Source organism: Paramormyrops kingsleyae, chromosome 13 (genome assembly GCF_048594095.1).
Source record: "Paramormyrops kingsleyae isolate MSU_618 chromosome 13, PKINGS_0.4, whole genome shotgun sequence".
In the NCBI taxonomy this organism is placed as follows: domain Eukaryota; kingdom Metazoa; phylum Chordata; class Actinopteri; order Osteoglossiformes; family Mormyridae; genus Paramormyrops; species Paramormyrops kingsleyae.
The window spans coordinates 20,191,764-20,211,812 of record NC_132809.1 but is presented as its reverse complement, the minus strand read 5'-3'; the positions used below and the strand labels follow the sequence as shown (position 1 = coordinate 20,211,812).

The 20,049-nt window shown below is 42.9% G+C and overlaps 1 protein-coding gene across 1 annotated transcript in view; it reads right to left on the bottom strand.

Annotated features, from left to right (window-relative positions):
* Positions 1-271: 271 nt before the first annotated feature.
* creb3l1 (cAMP responsive element binding protein 3-like 1) overlaps positions 272-20,049 on the bottom strand; it is a 30,330-nt gene continuing 10,552 nt past the window's right edge. The window contains exons 3-12 of the mRNA XM_023817088.2: positions 16,013-16,164; positions 15,373-15,451; positions 13,742-13,899; positions 12,377-12,526; positions 12,019-12,077; positions 11,854-11,922; positions 5,439-5,538; positions 4,562-4,688; positions 3,236-3,476; positions 272-2,292 (exon numbers count right to left, since the gene is read on the bottom strand). Coding sequence (XP_023672856.2) covers positions 2,256-2,292; positions 3,236-3,476; positions 4,562-4,688; positions 5,439-5,538; positions 11,854-11,922; positions 12,019-12,077; positions 12,377-12,526; positions 13,742-13,899; positions 15,373-15,451; positions 16,013-16,164 — 1,172 coding nt within the window. The 3' untranslated portion in view covers positions 272-2,255. The remainder of the gene's footprint in view (positions 2,293-3,235; positions 3,477-4,561; positions 4,689-5,438; positions 5,539-11,853; positions 11,923-12,018; positions 12,078-12,376; positions 12,527-13,741; positions 13,900-15,372; positions 15,452-16,012; positions 16,165-20,049) is intronic.

Genomic DNA, 20,049 nt, shown 5'->3' with positions numbered 1-20,049 from the left:
TGGATGGACAGTGGTATATTTGATTTTTATCTTTTTATCTTTTTATCTTTTACTTGTGAGAGTAAATATCCGATCAGGTCAGAATTCAAGATGTCACTCGAAATCCAATTGTGCCATAATTTGCCTTAAAACTGAATATAGTAAGTAAAACCTGTATCTTCCAATCACTGATTTCCGGGGGTCTGTCCATTGCCAGGCACATGCGTCACAAACACATGAATAAAATCAGTCTCTAATACAACATGGCACCAAAATAAATACAGACAACACATTGCTGATGCAGTTTTATATTTTGCTTCATGCTACTTCTATATAAAAGATTGAAAGTTAAGAAAGGCAAAAATAACATTCAGACACATGCAGGTTCATGTACAGCGAGTCTGGTCATCATTTCCAAGATGAACAATGTCAAATACTAAAAATCCTTTGAAATATAAAAATACATCCCCTATTTACAGTTTCCATTTTAGTTATCGTATACATGAAAGCTTCAGGAATGGTGAATCAGTACCTTGCATAGGAAAGCAGTAGTAAAATATAATACCATAAACATAAGCCCTGGGGACATGACGGAGGGTGACGTACAAATAAAATGGGTGCAATGGGGGCTGCCGAGGGGGTGGGTGTCACGGATAAGAGTCATTGTAGGCATGCAGAAAATTGCATTTCACTCAAATAATAAAAGACGCAGCACAGATAACCTTTATGTGCCACTAAAAGGAAAAATCCACAAGGAACCCGCAAAACTGACATTTCATGTTAATCAATGTTGTGTGAAATGAAGGCAAGGTTTCCTGAAGTACATGCACCTCCAGTCACATTACAAAAGGATCAAAATCATCATATGTAGAAAGCGTAACTGGCAGAGAGTCTTGTTTCTGTCCCCATGCCTGATGTCCACTCACACATTCACATCATTCTGCACGAACTCTCACATCTTAATACCACCTATTCAGTTAACCAGGAGCCGTGCTGTGGCTAGTATATTCCACAAAGGATCATTTCTCCCTGCTTAATGTTTGCTGTCCAATGTTGAATGAGGATACTTTCATGACACCAAAGTTGCCAAAGAATGACAATTTTTTTCCTCAAAGGATTTTCATAGACTGAGATTTAAGACCTGGGACACAGGACTGTTTTCAGGAAATTAAATAAAACTACAATACAAAGGAATACAAATAACACAGCCAGTATAACAGTCTAAAATAATGAACAGCTCCTTAACTTGTACACACAATTCAAAATCTATCCAGTTTTGTTTTTAAAACACAGTGTGCATTTTTCTAGTTTGATGCCGTTTGGAATGTATATGCCATAATGTTCATATAGCTCTCAATATACAAATTTTTCTTGACAGAAATAAAGAAAAAAAGCAGTCAAACTGTTTGACAGTTAGAACAAAAGGATGATGTAATCATGACATCACTAATATTTACATGAGAAAAAGCTCTATCCTTTCTCACCTTAGTCTTTTTTTTTTTCTTTTTGCTGCCTAATACAATATATTACAGGAATATGACATTTCAAAATCCATAAAAATACATCTCTTGGCTTTCATATAATAAAACATTAAAGAATTTCCAAAAAAGATAACAAAATAATATTTCTTTAAAAATGTACTGAAAAAGAGCCTTGGGCTGAACTACATTCAAAACCTGGAGATGTGAACTACAGAAGCAGGACATTAACACTAGATGTAATCAATGATCAGAAACAGAAACAACATGAAAAACGGGACCGTCTGAATGGAGCCTGAAACTGGGAATGTACTGTAAGCCCACATCTAACATGGCTGTGGTGTCATACTAAACACCTGCTAATGAATTCTTGTTAAGCAGTTTCGGCCACCCACGGCACATAACCTGTATGTCACTATAACACACACATCTGTCCAGAGTGCCTCTCCCATCTAAAGGCAGATGTTGCATTGACTCATACAGAACTGACTGGTCCTGATGTTTTTGGGAAATGCCTAATTGCACTCCCCCCCAAAAAAAATCACACAGAAGCATGTCACTGTATTGTACACAGCAGAAAGTCAGAAAGTGTGGAAATAAATATTCTGATATGATTGTCTGCGAGATTGTTGTAAAGAGCCAGGTATTGTGCTTCTTCACCATTGTATTTGGGTGCCTTTTCTTAGCAGCATGACAAAAAACCTTCCTGGGCTGAAGGGGGCGCCGTGTTGCATGGGATGGAAAATGGTCTAGTTTACAGTCCACATGAGGTGGGCGTCCACCAGGCCTGCAGAGGGGCTAGAAGTACCCTGTACTGCCACCAGGGGGTGCTTCTCTGAGGGAGAAGCAGAGATACATGTTGACTGCCTTTGAAATTGTAGGAACAATTAAGCTTCAAACTTTTGAAAAGATTCATAATATTTTGAGTTCCAAAACTTTACATGCTTTTTGTATATTTCCAGAATTTCCATCTCGGATTAATAAAGTTAATCTTAATCTTAATCTTTTATATATCACCAGATTTCAACATGCCAACCTGGGTTGTGCACCATTCATGAATGAATTGAGAATGACCCTGAAATTCCAATTCATTTGGTGAATTTGAATTGAATTTGATCTGTGGTTGAGAAAAGGATGCAGAATTGCAATTCAAATTTGAAGTTAAGGAAGCAGAATTAAAATGGAAGTAAATCTAAGAAATTGGAGTGGCACAGTGGTTAGTACCACTGCCTCACACCAGCCTTTGAGTTCCCGCCATGGCTCCATGTATGTGGAATTTGCAGGTTCTCCCCATGTTATCGTGGTTTCCTCTGGGTACTCTTGTTTCCCCCACACAGTCCAAAAACATGCTGAGGTTAATTGGTGTTACCATACAGTAGGTGTAAATGGTGTGTGAGTGGGCCCTGTGATGGATGGGCACCCCCTCCTGCATTGTTCCCTGTCTTGTGCCCATAGGTTCATGACCCACCCCCCCTCCCCCCCCATGACCCTGAGTAGAATAAGCAGGTACAAAAAATGAGTGGATGGTTCTTGTAAATATGTGTTGTTTGATTGCACTGAATTTCTTTGAATTTAAATTAATTAAATTATTATTATTTCCAATTTAAAGTCCAGTAGGGTGTGGCCAATTCAACTCAAATTCCATTTCATGAATGGAATGGGGGTAATTCATAAATTCTGAATTTTGCACAACCCTGATGCCAAAAATCTCCTGCCTTCCAAAAACATGCTCAGCTCACACCAGTCAGTACCATAGACCATTAGCATGTGCACCACACCTTTCATAGAAGCGCTCTTCATCACTGGGGAACTCAGAAGCCGTCCTGTTGTAGTCTGCTTGGGCCTGCTTCAGGTACTTGGAGGTCTCATGCTTTCCCTGGGAAGCCTGGGGTGGTCCATCTTCAGCAAATTCAGCAGGCACCCCTTCCCAGTCATCTGTGTTCCCCATCTTTAGGAAATGCCCATAGCCTTCATCTTGCAAGGAGCCCTCCTTGTAAAATAGAAGGCTACGGGAACGGACTGCAGGGACATACACACCAGCAGGGGGTGCACTTTAACACATTCTTTTGTACTTGGGTGCCATATGAATGAATTTAACTCACACGTCTTAGTTAGCCTGATATTAACTGCTTAATATCACCATACTTTTTTAAAATGCAGACCCCCACTCTTGACATCAGCATTGTCTGCATGTAATCACACTTCTTCAGAGTATTCATACTTCTTAATTAACTGCTAATGATCTACAGGAGAACATTTCTCTTTGTTTCTCAGTACAACCTCAAACAGAAAATGTTACAAATCTCCAACGTGCCAATGAAACACTTTGCCCAAGTGTTATTCTCATCTCTAAAGGCTCCTGCTTATGCATTGTGTTATAGTGTTATTTTATGAGCTGGGGTTTCCATGGTGACGGGGGGCTCTCCGCCAGTCGGAGCTGTCGGTGAGGCCACATTTTGTTTAATGGGACTGTCTTCGAGTGGCTCTGGGACCCAGCTTCACTGGAGAAAAACTGAGGGCACTGCTGCTTCTAATCGGGGGCCAGGTCTGACTAGGAGGTGAGGCAGCAAGCACTGGAGCAGCTGAGCACAAGCACAGAGACACTGAAACAGCTGCCGGAGGCCGGGCGCACTGCAAGGAGCCCAGCATAATGAGCTGGTAACACTGCTGCTGCATTGCACTCAAAGGCCAATTTAATACCTGAGCCTGACGGAGATACACAGGGGTGCCATGTAAGAGATGTATTTACTGACGTATCGGAAACACTGGCCTGTGCTTTTGAGCTAAATGTTCCCGTGGAAGGATACACTCAGCAATGCGTGTACAATGCTGAGTTTTTCTGCCTTGTCATGTGGCTTCCTCTTCAAAGGGGAAGGGTTTAATATAGATAAATACAGTAATACCTGGCATGCCTGCTTTCTGGGTAATCAATTTCAAAGAGCCAATCATCCAGAATCGTGTCTTAGTGCCCGTGTTTCATAATGCAATTGTGACTAAAAGAGGTGATAATCCTGATAACAGACTGGACAGGGTGACTCATTTTATTTTAGGCTTAAAGCACTGTTAGTTTTTCAGAGACTGGGAGAAAGTGAGAGCAGTCTTACCCTGACTGGCTGTAAAGGCCTCAGCTGAGGATGAAGCGGCGGGCAACACGGTGTGAGGCGTTGAAGAAAACTCAGGTAGGCATGGCATGAAGGAGCCCAGAAGCAGGACAAAGCACAGCGCCACCACCTAGCAGAAGGACACAACTGAGCTGTGGCAATCAAACTGAGGGTGATCGACATGCATTGAACTCTAGCAAAATATATTTTGGCAAATAATTAGGCTAATGGATCGGAACCCTGTCCAGAGTATACCCAAGCCTTGTACCCTGTGCTGCCAGAGACAGGCTCCCTGTGACCCTGACCACAATAAAGAATTAGAAGATGCATGGATGGATGGATAAAGTACAGTAGCCAGTGGAATTGAGGTTGAACTAGCAGTGCACAATAATCCTACCCAAAATTCCAAACCTAATCTCTGTCATGCAAACCCACATGCAGCAGTCACACACAATGCCAGCTTGACACAGGGTCAAAATGTCGACCATCTACCATTTAATAAAGATAGTGGACCAACTCTGCAATTTGCCAGTAGATTTGTGTTCAGAACAGAATTCTGATAAAATGGCCTTTATCTTTTAACACTAGCAGAACCAACCACAAGATGTTCAGCGTAATGAACAACACGTTCTCCATAATGCACTGTTGGGTGTAAATAAATGGGATTTAATCATTAGCCATTAATATGAGCATAAAATCAAAACCAATTTTTTATGAATATATACATATGCATTAAGTTTAAAGTAATCCTAGTGTGTCATTTGTTTGAATAACTCTGATACTGAATGTAATATGACAGGTTGTTTGTGGTCGTGATTGTGACACACGTTGAATCATTCAGCCTCAGCGCACTTGTCTGTGTACTGTCTGCAGTATTTACCATAAGGCAGGTCCCGGTCTGTGTGGAGGCCACCTTGCATGAGCGAGGAACTTTCCCAGCTACCAGGTACTGAAGTTTGTGGAGCTGCTGGAGTAGAGATCTGTGGAGGAAGATGACAGACACAGACTACTTCTTAAGTTCTATAATTAATCAGAGAAAAGTTCATGCATGACAAAATGGCTGGTATCTACTTTTGTGAGATTTGAGTATTTGGGGGTTTTGAGGATTATTTTGTACAATTTATGTTAGCAGAAGAAACCAAGTTTGATGTTGAATTCTGAATCCCAATCTTGTTTATATGACGTAAACTCGCTTGGTAAATCTGGACTGTTATGTGAATATAATCCAGACACCCAGAACCCACTAGCTTCACAAAAAGGCTGACCCTGATGGGGTTTGTATTCAAATGAAGCCATCACAAAGGGCTGAGCAACAGACAATGCCAAGTCTTTGCGCCTGTCTGTCTCACTCAGAGCTGCAGTGACCCGATTCAGTCCCACACAGAGACCAGTGGCAGCAAGGAATGCAATGGACACACAGTCACATGGACACACAGTCACATGGACATACAGTCACATGGACACACAGTCAAATGGACACACAGTCACATGGACATACAGTCACATGGACACACAGTCACATGGACACACAGTCATGGCAACTGTGAGGTCACATGCGCAGGTCCTTAAAGTGACACTCAAGATGTGACGCACAGACACATACACACATGGTTTCAGAGATATTATTGTCAAAAGTAGTTATTTAATAACAATTACTTTCTTTTCAGGAACAATTTGCAAGAACATATTCTGAAGGCCTGCAGATTTTTTAAGAAATATTTAATATACTTACACTATAGCCTACTGCCAAAAGTATTGGGACACCCCTCCCAATCATTGAATTCAGGTGTTCCAATCACTTCCATACCCACAGAGGTATAAAATCAAGCACCTAAGCATGCAGACTGCATGCTTCTACTGTACAAACATTTTTGAAAGAATTGGTCACTCTCAGGAGCTCAGTGAATTCAAGCGTGGTACCGTGACAGGATGCCACCTGTGCAATAAGTCCATTTGTGAAATTTCCTCGCTACTAAATATTCCACGGTCAACTGTTAGTGGTATTATAACAAAGTGAAAGTAATTGGGAAGGACAGCAACTCAGCCATGAAGTGGTAGGCCACGTAACATGACAGAGCTGGGACAACGCATATGTTGAGGTGCACAGTGTGCAGAAGTCACCAACTGTCTGCAGAGTCAATAGCTACAGACCTCCAAACTTCGTGTGGCCTTCAGATTAGCTCAAGAACGGTGCATAGAGAACGTCATGGAATGGGTTTCCATGGCCGAGCAGTTGCACCCAAGCCTTACATCACCAAATGCAATGGAAAGCATTGGATGCAGTGCTGTAAAGCACACTGCCACTGGACTCTAGAGCAGTGGAGTCGTGTTCTCTGGAGTGTCGAATCACGCTTCTCTGTCTGGCAATCCAATGGATGAGTCTGGGTTTGGTGGTTGCCAGGAGAATGGTACTTGCCTGACTACCTTTTGCCAAGTGGAAAGTTTGGCGGAGGGGTGATTATGGTGTGGGGTTGTTTTTCAGGGGTTCCTGTGAAAGGAACTCTTAATGCTGCAGCATTCAAATCCATTTTTGACAATTTCATGCTCCCAACTTTGTGGCAAGTTTGGGGATGGCCCCTTCCTGATCCAACATGACTGCGCACCAGAGCACAAAGCAAGGTCCATAAAGACATGGATGAGTGAGTCTGGTGTGGAGGAACTTGACTGGCCTGCACAGAGCCCTGACCTCAACCCGATAGAACATTTTTGGGATGAATTAGAGCGGAGACTGAGTGCAAGGCCGTCTCGTCCAACATCAGTGGACCTCACAAATGCTCTCCTGGATGAATGGGCCAACTCCAATTTAAAGCCCATGTATTAAGAATGGGATGTTGTTAAAGTTCATGTGTGTGTAAAGACAAGTGTCCCAATACTTTTGGCAGTATAGTATATATAAAATAAACATGTGGTTTGAGAAGTTAGTCAGCTACCCGACATTCCACATATTTTTTTAAAAATAGAGACACAGTCCCTTCAGAGAGGTGGACACCAACTGGAAGTCCGCATCCAGACCAAACTACAATTGAATATGGACTGTATGATCGATTCCCCCTGGCCAGAAAACTTCTATGTACACAGCGGACCTTGGATTTGAGCTGTTGATGGAATTTGGCACTTGGAGAGCAACAGCTGGGGACCACAGCTTTCAACCATGCTCTTGTACAAGGCAGCGTGACATGCAGGTTTTTACCACAAGAGGGAGCCCATAAGCTGCCAAGTCAATGCCACGCTAATGCCCTCTGACAGGTATTTCCACATTACAGGAACATGGCAAAGATTACCTCTAGTGTTGTTTTCAAATCTAAATATAGAGTATTTCAGAAAATGTCTTGAACTACAGTTTCATTTGAAATGATATATGTATATATTTAACATGATATATTGAGTACAATAAAGTCATAACCAAGGCAAGACAGAGATTACAGGTTGCTTTGCAGAAAAAAAAAATACATCCATCAAGCATGCATTCAGTTCTACAAATGACAAATGAGGGAAAATTAAATATGTGCACACATTCACCTAGTCACACTAGCTGAATGAATCCAGAATATAATTTACACAAATATGTTCCTTAAGGAAACAGCTACAGAACACTGCTCCTCGTATGCTATGGACAAACATTAACGATTAACAGTGAAATGGATAGAGATAAATATACTGAGTACTCTTCTGCTAATACCAGATCTAGCTAGCTAAGGATATACATTTCATCGAAACTAAGAGGTATCATTCCTACCAAAAACAAATGTGCTGCCAGCAGAAAATTTGTCCTGAGAATGTACCATCATATTTTAATTGAATCACAGTGGACTAGTTCTGCATCCCCTGTGTACTTTAATCTAATACTTTTCAGCCTCTCTACGGGACTTTAAGTCCTATGGCATTAATTAAAGGGCCAGGACAGGCTTTTGCTGGTACAGCGGGAGCTGGGGACTAGTAATTGCTTAATGGCACTGAGGCTTCCCTTCTCCTAGATATCCCACTGGAGCTGCCCACCGGGTGGCAAAATAAAAGCTTGACAGGAAAAGTGCCTTGTTAGAAAATAAAAACTGCTGCCTCATGGATCCGACGATGGCTAGCAATAACAGGGCTTTTGTTTTGAAGCATGTATAATTGTGCGGGAGAGTTATCCCTGAGGGAGCTTTTTTAAGCATCTCTGGCTTCTGTTACTCCGTTATGTGAGTTTTTCTTTGTTGGTGGTTTTCACTCACCTATTATTATACGTCTGTTTCAAGAAAACACCTTTACTTACAGTTTTCAGTCACCCTGTAATCAGGCTAAGCCATAATATCCTGTTGAGTTTCTCCAAACAATTTTAAGTTGCCAACATTAATGACCACCCATTTTCACATAACTTGCAGTTGGAGGAAGGAAAGATTCCCCTGCTGGTCTTCTCCAGTCTGTATTTTTACAGAGACGCTTAAAAAAATCTGTCCAGACATGACCAAGCCAGGCAGTGTATCAAAGTAACTCCATGTAATCTGTGGGAATCGTGCCAGTTGCTGAAATTGGGCCGGCTTTGACAGGTTACTGCTTAACATGTACGAGTTTAACGTGAATGCTTTTCACACCCGAGGAAGCCGTGAATATGGGGATTAGACCCGGTGAACATGTAGCAAAATCAAAGCGATTGAAAAGCTTTTGTGGCTGTAAGTTAAAAAGCTAAAGGTGGTGCTGGCCATCCAAGGTCATCATCCTTCTCTGGCTGCACCCGCCGCAGACGTGTGATCTGCTGGCCAATTAGAGCTACTCACTGCCTACTAATTCTCACCACATCAAGCCACAGTTTGCTCCTCCATTATGTTTTACCTGACTTATTGCTAATTAGTTCATTGTTAAGATTTATCAGGTAGCCTGTTCATACAGATAGAAAATTACTGAGAAAATTTGTGTAACCATAAAGCCTGAATATTTAACAGAATTTTCAAATTCAAACAATCCATAGGGAAGGTCTCCTGAGGCAAAATGGTTTTAGGTGAGTGGCCAGGCTAAGTGCGATTCCAACGACTCTTAATACCTCACCAGGTAATAAAACTAGCTTTAGGGCCATGTAATGTAACATCTGTGGCGGGGAAAGGAGCCTGAGCTAGTGCAGGAGGTACAGAGCAGGGATGGCTGGTGGTCTTTCAAACAGGGGAATCACATTTTAGGCCTTTTGACTAGGCTCATTTTGAGGGTCTGATGTGAGACTTGCCACTTTTTCATACACAGCTTTGAAAGCCTCCTCCAACTTCTTCTCCTTTGCAAAAGCAGAGAGACTCTCAGTTCCTTGTTTGTAGTAAAGAACATCCATAGATCTCTGCTGCACAATGTCAAAGACCACATCAGTTTCTGAGATTTGTTCATATGTGTTCAACATGAAAACAAATTCAAGATCCTACACTGTCCTTAAGAAGCCTTTGGCAGCTTTGAGTGTGTCACATTCTACTATGGTTTTATCCACAAATAATCATTTCAAAACTCTGGAGGATTCCATCATAGTTGTTCGCCACAGTGCCCACTATTCGTGACGTAAAGTTCCACTGAGGAGAAGCATATCTGGGCAACCGTGAACATCCTGCAGACTCGAGAAAAGACATCCTCTTGGTGGATTTAGAGAAAATGTAGCAAATCCAGAGAGAGATGCAAAAAATATTCTGAATTCAGACAAGTATTTTGTCCCCTGAGACAACACCAGGTTCAGTCTGTGTGCATAGCAGTGCACAAACATTGTATCGGGGCTATTGCTTTAACTTTAGCCTGAAAACCATTCAGAGAGGAAGTCCTGACAGCTGCCCCATCATGGTTTGACCCACAAGTTCTTCGTTGTAATTGTAGCCCTGAATGTCTTCATTTAAAACATCAAAGATAGACTGGGCATCTTGTCTCATCCCCCCAAGAAACATAAAAAAATCCAACAAATCGCTCCTGAATTTGACCTGCAGTATTGACATATCGAACTATGACAGACAGCTGTTCATGACATGAAATGTCAGTTGTCTCATCTACTTGACATGGAACAAAGGAAGCAGTTTGAACTTGACCTTTGTTTTCATCAACCACAGTGGTGGCAAACGCAGAAATGAAATCATTTTGAATGGAATGAGACATGCCAGAAAACACAGAAGATGACTGGAAGTGTGTGGCGAAAAAAGAATCATATTTGGCTAATGTTTCAGTGAATTCACTGTAATTCCCCCTGTTCCCCCAGATTCACTACCCTCATCATGCCCTCTGAATGCCAGCTCTTGATAGTCAAGCAGTGAAGTAACATCAATTAGGCAGGTTTTTTTACTGTTTCATTGTGTTTTGCCACCTGAATGAACACTATCATTAATTGCATGTTCTACTCTGACCCTGCCAAGACAACTCAACCATGCATGTGAACACATGTTTTTGTTGCTTTTCTCATGTCTTTTGAAAGTCCTGGCAGATCTCCATACTTAAGTTTTGACCAAACACCTGGCCAGCAGATCATTTTCTTTGAGACAGCACTTCCAGTCAGCAAGCTCAACTTCTCGTACCAGGAGAGCTGAAAAGTCTGGTTCTTTTATCATAATGTATAATAGACATGGCTATAATGTGTTATACCTTTTTATAAACAGTTAAAGCCACGTTTATAATATTTTATGAATGCATCACAATGCATTATGACGTTATCTATAATGCAATATACATGACTGCTTTAAGTAAAGTGTTATACATCTATCTATTTGCATTGGCTAGAGCTGTGTGTGTCCGGGATCTCTGTCCATGTCTGGAAGGGCATAGGTTCATAGAGCAAGTTAAGGGATGCAAAGAACCAAAGAAATCCAGTGTACCTGGTAAAATGGGCAATAAATACAGTATGTTATCTTTAAAGACTGCAATGTGAGTGACTTCTGGCTATAAAATTACTCTGGCATTTTAAACACTGAAATATCAAGAAAACAGCAGAAGATACACCAGACTAGACAAGAAGAACTCAAATATACAGTATAAGTCTACACATAACATTCACTGACCTTACTGATCTTTACTGCTTTAATCTTTACAGACCTGTAATGTCTTCAAGAACAACTGATACTGACTCACTGAATATGTATTAGCTGGATTTTTATGAGCTAAAATTGTAATTCTATTTATTAATTTATTTATTTATTAATATTATAACAACATATTTACCACAGCAAATTTATTTCTGTATCAAAACTCCAGCTCTAGAGGTAATGTAATAATTTAAATGTTAATCAAGTGAATTTTTGTGTTTTTAATATGAATGAATGTACCCTGGTGTTTTTTCTGAACCCACATCCCCAAAGAGGCCAGTGTCTTACCTGTTTGCGCTCTCCAGCGTCTCCACCTTCTTCCAGAGCTCACTGTTTTCTGACGTGTACGTCTCCACCCTGCAGGACATGAGAGCATGCGCAAGTTAATTGACATGTATCATACGCACAAGCCTGCAGAGCCCCCCCATGGAAATATCATTTTGTCAAACATACTTTTTTTCCAGGCATTCCACGTACTCCTTCTTCTTTCTGCGGCTTTCCTGGGCTGATATCTGCAAGAAATTTGTTAAATGTGTCAACATGATCATTTCACAGAATAAGTGATGACAGAAGAAGACACAATATTTTCACTGGCAGGAGAGATGATTCATGGCATCAGGTTCTTGGATGGTAAAATGGTGCGGCCCTCCAAGGACAAGTAAAGACAGGTAAAGATTAAATTAATTGTCTCTCTTCTTATAGGACCAGGGACTCAGCAGCTCACAGGGACTTGAGGAGCCCTCTTGTGAACCTGGAGACCTTTGGTCATTAGTTAATTGAAAACAGGCCTTGCTGGGGTTTAAGGTGACACCTTGTTTTTGATCTTCCGACGGACTCTCTTGAGTGCCTTTTCCTCGGTCTTGGTGAGGGGCAGCTTGTTCGGGACAGGGTAGCCCTCTGCTATCAGGGTTCTCTTCTCCTCCTCCGTCAACACCAGGGGCCCTGAGGTACCCTGTAGTTTCTGTGAGACAGAAGAATGTGGCTCATTGGCCGGCACTTCCTTCAGCAAGATGCAGAGATGCGTCAATAACCCAGCCAAATTTTGTTAGACAAGCCTGCTCTTCTCAGTCAGTGTTCCAGAGGAAAACAAATGCAAAATAAAGAAGGTATTGTGTGGGAAAAAAACCAATCATGGAAGGAAATAATCAAAAACAAATTTACCTACATAAATGGATATAAATGCTCAAAAAACATGATTCTTTGCACAATAGTGCAAAACCATTGCTATCCTCCTATATCCCAGTTACAAATATAACCAGTACCTAGGATCTTCTTGGAAACTTTTGCAAATGTTCATAGAAGACAGTAATGAGGCTGAACAATTTACACCACTGAAGGATGAAGTTTCAAATTAAGGAGGAACTTGTGATATATTCTTGTTTAAGTTCATGGGGCTAAAGGCTGTGAAGCTGCATCGAAGAGAGGGATTAGCACTGCACTAACTAGCAGAGTTCGGGATAGAGGGCCAGTGTTGCACAGTAATCCCAGTCTATGGAGTCCATCCTCCAACTTAAACCAGTCCGACAACCCCCCCCCCCCTTTATGTATCCCCCCCCCCCCCCCCAACTGCCAGTATGGCGGGAGCCACGGGTACCATTCTGGCTCATTTTAAGATGGCTACCAGGTGCGTGCCGGATGCAGAGCATCCTTCATTAGAACCACCAGGGCAGCAGACAGATGGAGACCCAGGCAGGCCCCAGTGAGCTCAGCCGCTAACAGTGTTTCTAGGGTTTGCCTTCGGGGGGCAATGGGGGTCCCCTGGCCTGTACTCTGACTGCTCAGCATACAGGGACAATGACAGCCTATAATCACATGGCTGGCCGCTTCTTAAACAGAGCCAAATGCCTGGTTGCAAATCATTACGTTAGATTAGATAATATTTCATTCACACCAAGGGACTCCGTGGCGTAGCTCTCATAGACACTCATTTCTGTACATCCATGTGAGTGTGATATGAGTGTGAAAGACACTCATTACTGTACATCCATGTGAGTGTGATATGAGTGTGAAAGACACTCATTACTGTACATCCATGTACCAAACCCACGTTTGAAGACCTGCATTTGAAGCCTGTAGGACACTGTTTGATTATAAGCAGCCAACACGCAGGAAAAGACTGGAAAGATCATAGTTACGGTTCTAGTGGTAGGTGACACTGCAGGAACGACACACATACATGGGGGGCCGTAAGGAGGGGGGATGTCGAAATGGCAGCAGAGGTGCGAGGCTGAAGGCGCGCCGGGCTGGGCGGGGCCAGGGAACGGGGGCTCTGCGAGCCGTCGCTGTCGCTGCTGTGGCTGCTGGGAGGGGTGGGCGGGAGCTGCAGCCTCTCATCTGTAGAAAACGGCAACGGTTAGAGGTCATCAGAACTGGACAGTTTGATGTTCATAATAAAAACTCTGCAATACTATCACCCTATTCCGGACACCTGGCTGGGCAGGTACACTATACAGACAAATGCATTTTGACACCTGGTCATTACACCTACAGGAACTTTTATGACATCCCATTCTAAATCCATAGGCATCAACATGGAGTTGGACCTCCGTTTGCAGCTACAGCACAGTCATTTCGAAACAGAAAAGGGCCATCCTCAAACCGATCCCACAAAGTTGGAAGCATAGCATTGTTCAAAATGTCTTGGTATGCATTGGTTGGTATGCACATAGCTGAATGAGCCTGGTGTGGAAGAATATGACTGGCCGGCACAGAGCAATGACCTCAACCCCATCGGACACACCTTTGGGATGAACAACAGAGATCGCGAGCCAATCCCTCACGTCCAACATCGGTGCCTGACCTCACAAATGTTCTTCCAGATGAATCAGCACAGACACACTCCAAAATGTTGTGGAAAACTTTCCCAGAAGAGTGGCAGCTGTTATAGCTGCAAAAGGGAGACCCACTCAATATTGATGCCTATGGATTTAGAATGGAAGGTCATATAGGTTACTGTGGATGTAATGGCCAATTCTTTTGTCCATATACAGTAGTGTAGCTTGGCTGGGTACAAGCATGCGGACCCAAAGGAGGCAGGCCAAACACCATCTGATGTGAATGAGTGCTCCCAGTACAGAGACAGGGGGCTAAAAGCCTACAGAGGCTTGTGATTGGAAAGCGCACAGCAGCTTAAAAAAATGATAACCATTTATAATTATGCTGAGAATTAAAATAGAAAGAGCTACAAGAGCTAAAAATTACGCGGAGCTAAAAATTACACTTCTGCTGTGTGCTCGGTCACCCGAAGGAACAAGACACACTCTCATCTAAGGAGGCTCCCGCAGGCTCAAAGGAGAGACCTGTAAGGACATGAGGCAAGCCTCTTCCCATACTGGGATTTCTCTGTAATTCTCCCTTTTCATCTCTAAGCTGCAGCGAACAGGCTTACGAAGGCACACTGACGAGGGGGCCTCCTCTGGGTGTGAGATGCAATTAAGGAGCCAGGCGCTGGCACAGGAGTGAGCGCAGCCGCAGAATAACGGCAGAGAGAGCTGGTGAGTCTCCACTGCACTCAGATCTGTTTACTTTCACTGGGTTGCTTTGGGTCAGTGGAGCACGAAAAACACCTGGGGAAAAAATCAAGCCGTTTTTGGGCCGGCTGTCCTACCCTGGCTCTCTGGGCTCCCACGTTTTCTGGGAATCTGGCGCATCATTTAAGAACTCACTTCAAATTCCATGGTACCGATTTGGAGCATTCACGCAAAGAAATTTTGGATTCAAACGTTAATCCAGCATCTGAGCTCAAAGATAAGGAGTGGGAAACCTGACAGCCACCAGGATCTGGTGTTGTTCCAGAAGTGCACCGACCTGAAGTGGCGCTGTTGAGCTGATGGGCATCTCGGGGCTCCGTCTTTATCACAGGCATGGTATGGACATCTTTGAAGGCCTTAAGAAGAACAACAAGATCTCACTCCACTCAAAGAGCCGTTGGCTTATAGTCTAGCAAACACAGAAGTACATAAAAACATCAGACATCATCTTTCCTGCCGCCTCATGATCGCTAATGAGTAGACCTGGAGTTGATGCATAAGGAAGGAGTCTTCTTACAGATTGCCATCTGCTAGCCGTCGGCAAAAACGGGGGTGTCTGTATAAATCCCAGGCTATGGCAAATGACTTGAAGAGTAAACACAGCTGAAGATTGCAGTAAACTATTTACACAGCACATGCAGGGTGTGATCCATCTCATCACATGGAGCTTGGACCGAGGCCAGTTTGCCATCAGAACTGGTTTTCAGAACTCTCCCTGACTGTATCCCACCAGCACAGAAGATAAGAAAGGAGACCCTACACACTCTCCCCACCTTTCAAAACTTTACAATTTGTCATGAAAGTTTACAAAAACAAGTGGTTTTTGTGTTATTGTGGTAATGACATTACTGTAAATGTCTCAGGCTGCCCTTCTCTTTGTTACCACTAGGTGCTTCGGTTTTGGCTGAAAATCTTACCGTGTCCTCAGTGTGTGACCTCCGGAATGGATGGGCCAGCACAAGCGGTTCTGCAGGGTGGGTCGGGGTGGGAGAGGGGCATGGCAGCCTGGGCTCCTGTTTCACCAGGATGGCTGTTAGGTCTTGGCTGAAGGACCACATACTTTCTGATTCTGAAGGAACATGAAAATAAACCATGAGCCTGATCCAATATGGAAATCCACAGTCAGAGATGTAAAATTTGACCAAACCATATTTAACAGAAAGAATGTATGTTGGAATTTGTAGTGCTATTACTTAGGACCAACGATCTTGATATGTTTAGATGGTAACACTGTAAGTAGGAAACAAGCATAGTAACCAGTATAAAGCACTGATGATCACCAGTGCTTTTTTTCAGCTTCTCAGGACAGTTTGATGACTCAGCATCAAGCGCTAATGAAACCTCTGAAGGTGTTTGGTGGGGGGTGTAGTTAATCAGCAGGTGACTCATACAACCACCTCAGAAGGAGCAGTGCTTTATAGCCACAAGCTAATGAGGCAGGGGCTTGCCCCACTATTGCCATAAACCCCAAACTGCCAGCGAGCTTGTTTCCCACTATGAGATTGGGCTCCATCTGGTTTCGCCAAATCAGCAAAAATGGCCTGCAGCCAGCCATCCTCATTAGTGTCGGGCTTTGGTTTCCATCTGACTGCGCCACTGCAACCCAATCAATAAAATGTTAAGGGGGTTTGTAAACCTCTCCTGGAGCCCACAGCTTATCGTGAAATGGACTTGTTCGCTAATATTCCTTATTATTTTGTGTGCAAGGAATTGGTATACTCTAAGTGAGAGAACCAAGAGTTAGAAATTCTTTGAATCAATTTGTAAATATTGTTCTTGTTGATCCTATGTATATATTGTACATAAGAATGTTAATTATTATTATTTATAGTTTTTATTGTGCAAAAGGAGCATGTCAGTGTAGTTACGCAATTAAATCTTTTGGCAAATGTGAGGATTAGAGTTTGTACTCATCCTGCATATTGCAAAATTGCCCTGTTTTGAAAAATAAAATGCTGTCTCTGCTTTTGAACTAATATCATACACAATTGGCCTTGCGAGGTGGCACAGTGGTTAACACTGTTGTTTACCACCTCTGCGACCAAGGCTTGAGTATCCTCCATGACTCTTTGAGTGTGGAGTTTGCATGTTCTCCCCGTGTCATCATGGGGTTTCCTCTGGGTACTCGAGTTTCCCCCCCACAGTCCAAAAATATGCTGAAGTTACCTGGAGTTACCAAATTGTCTGTGGGTCTGCATGTGTGAGTGTACCCTGCAATAGGTTGGTGGCCCATCCTAGATTGTACCCTGCCTTGTGTCAGTGACCCAGAATTGGACAGTTACCGAAAATGGATGGATGAAACAATGGCATGGTTATGGATAAACCATAAGATTCTGAAAAGGCTGATTAATGCAATGTAATTCTTCACTCATCAGCAGCTGGCATTTAGAGGACACGATGAGGCTGAAAGCTGACAGCAAAAGAAACTATAGATATGCTTTCCTGCTATGACAATTTTCTGTTTTGTGTTTGTGTTGTGATATAATGTACAGTAAAACTGTAATGCCATATAATTAGCAAAAGTCTGTTAGTGTGAGTGTCAGGTTGAGCAGACTAAAATCAATTTGATTGGGAAACATATTACGCATTATTACAAAGATCTGAGCGAATAAATTGTACTACCATAAAACTCATAGAATTCGTCCACTTCAGTCCAGGTTTTGGCTTCGTGGTATGTTTTTAGCCAAGAACACAAATAACCAAAACCTGAAATTTAATTATGCTAAAAATTCATCTAAGGGCTTGAAAGAGCAAACTGAGAACACAAAAAATAAATCATGGGCACATTTTAGGAAAATTTTAGTAATTTTAGTTTATGTCCATGGCTCTTCCAGGGCTTTGTGTTTACCATTAGTGTATCTGTTCCAGTGCTTACTGTTATATCACAGACATCCCAAGTCTCCCGGAAGTTCCGGGAGTCTCCCGCATATTGATAGCGGCTCCCTGATGCCCGCAAATTGAATAAAATGTCCCGGAAACTAGAGCAAGCACACAAGAGCATGCGCGCGACACAGTAACGTGTCCATCGCGCACTTGAGAAAATCGCGCGCACGACGGAATGAGAGAGAGAGAGAGAGAGAGAGCGTGCGTATGTATGGATCCCTGCGTGTGTGCCTGTTCATGTAGCCCGTGCTAGACAGACAGCATCCTGATTGGTCTACTTAGCAAAATAAGCCAATCAGATTTCAGTACGGGCGGGCTTTTATTTAACTTCTTGAGGACCGAAGTTATCGGTTCAGTGGAGCCTTCGAAATTTAGTGTGCTGACTAGAAAAAAATTAATTAACAAAAAATTATACATATGGCCAATGTAGAAATTCTCTTGTGTGAAATAAAGTCATTTCCCTTCTTGGCGGGGGGGGGGGGGGGACCTCCCTGAAATGAGTTTTTGCAGGTTGGGACGTCTGAATTATCATACAAACTGTTGGTCATAGTGCAAATGGGGAATACATTGAACATTTCAACATATTAAAAATATATGAATGATATAAATGACACTAAGACATGGACATTAAGGCATACAGAAAGAAATATAGGCAATCAACTAATTGGTTGCGAAATTGGCAAATGGAATGTGCAAAAAAATTGATCTAGTGTTAGAGTTACAGTATGTATCACAGAATAACATAAAGAGATGCCTTGAGATAACCCAGTGCTGTGAAGGTGCCCATGCTAGATGACACCATGGAAAGCATCCATACACATGCAGAATTGAGAATGACGAACCAACTTGTTGGGGTTTTATATAGCTCTACGCTGGGGACAGTGCACTGCCCTAGTGGTTTTCACTTTCCAGGACAGCAATTAAGAATAGAGCATCATACCTGCAGGGCTGTACGCCCTAGTTCAAACACAGACAGTTTGGTGAATTAACTGCCCCAAATATCCCAAGGTGAGTGACTGTGGATGAGCGTGTACCCAGTGATAGACTGCCTTCCCCAGTGCTTCCAAGAAAAGACGCCAGGCTTTCTACAACATTGCACTGGACAAGAGATAATGGGAAATGTATGTATGTATGTATGGATGGATGGATGGATGGATGGAAAGATGGAGGGATGTATGTTGGAGTCCAGAAGTTTTTTCCAGAATGGAAACAACAAACAAGCAAAAAGATGCCATGTTAGTGATCACACCTCACTTGATCATCCTCACATGGGCTTTGAAGTTTCTTTTATAGTTTTCATGGCCATTTCGCTGTAAATGCAATGGCTTTGTCCTCACAGTCAGGCCTGGAGAGAGTGATCATTAGCAGCTTCTCTGAACACTATTAGGTGAGGAAACGGCAGGGTGGGGCCCTGGGTTTGATCTTTGCGAGGCCATAAAGCAGCAGGGTTCTGTGTGTGCCGACCCTGTCTTGTTTGTGCCAGCACATTTAGCCATAGGATCTACGGCAGAGAAACGCCGAGACGAATCCCACAGTCATACCTGAGCCTCAAAAACTTATGGAAATCTCACTCCCCACAGGCTTACACTATGGCAAACACTGAAAACCACTACTCAGAATTCGACTCTGCTTTGGACAGCTTGAGATTTGTTGTCTAACAAAGGGCTTCTTGTAACAATATGTGTTAAATCAAGTTCTGAAAATGAATCAGGCACTCACACTTGATCTCTCACTCCCCCTCTCGGCTCTAGCTTGGTGTGACATAACCCTTCCAACAGCTCCAGCCTCCGCTTAACCCCACATGCTTTCCATCTGAATGGACGCCCGAGAGCATCTGAGGCTGAAAGCAGATCCCAAATCCCTTTTATTGATGCCCTTTTTCCTGCCTGGCTCTGGAGCCAGGTAAAAAAATAGACACACTTTTTGCCAGGGGGGGCATGTGCCGTGTGTGTCCATGTGAGTGCAATGTGAGTGCCATGTCTGTGCCATGTGAGTGCCATGTAAGTGCCATGTCTGTGCCGTATGAGTGCCATGTAAGTGCCATGTCTGTGCCATGCGACTGCCATGTCTG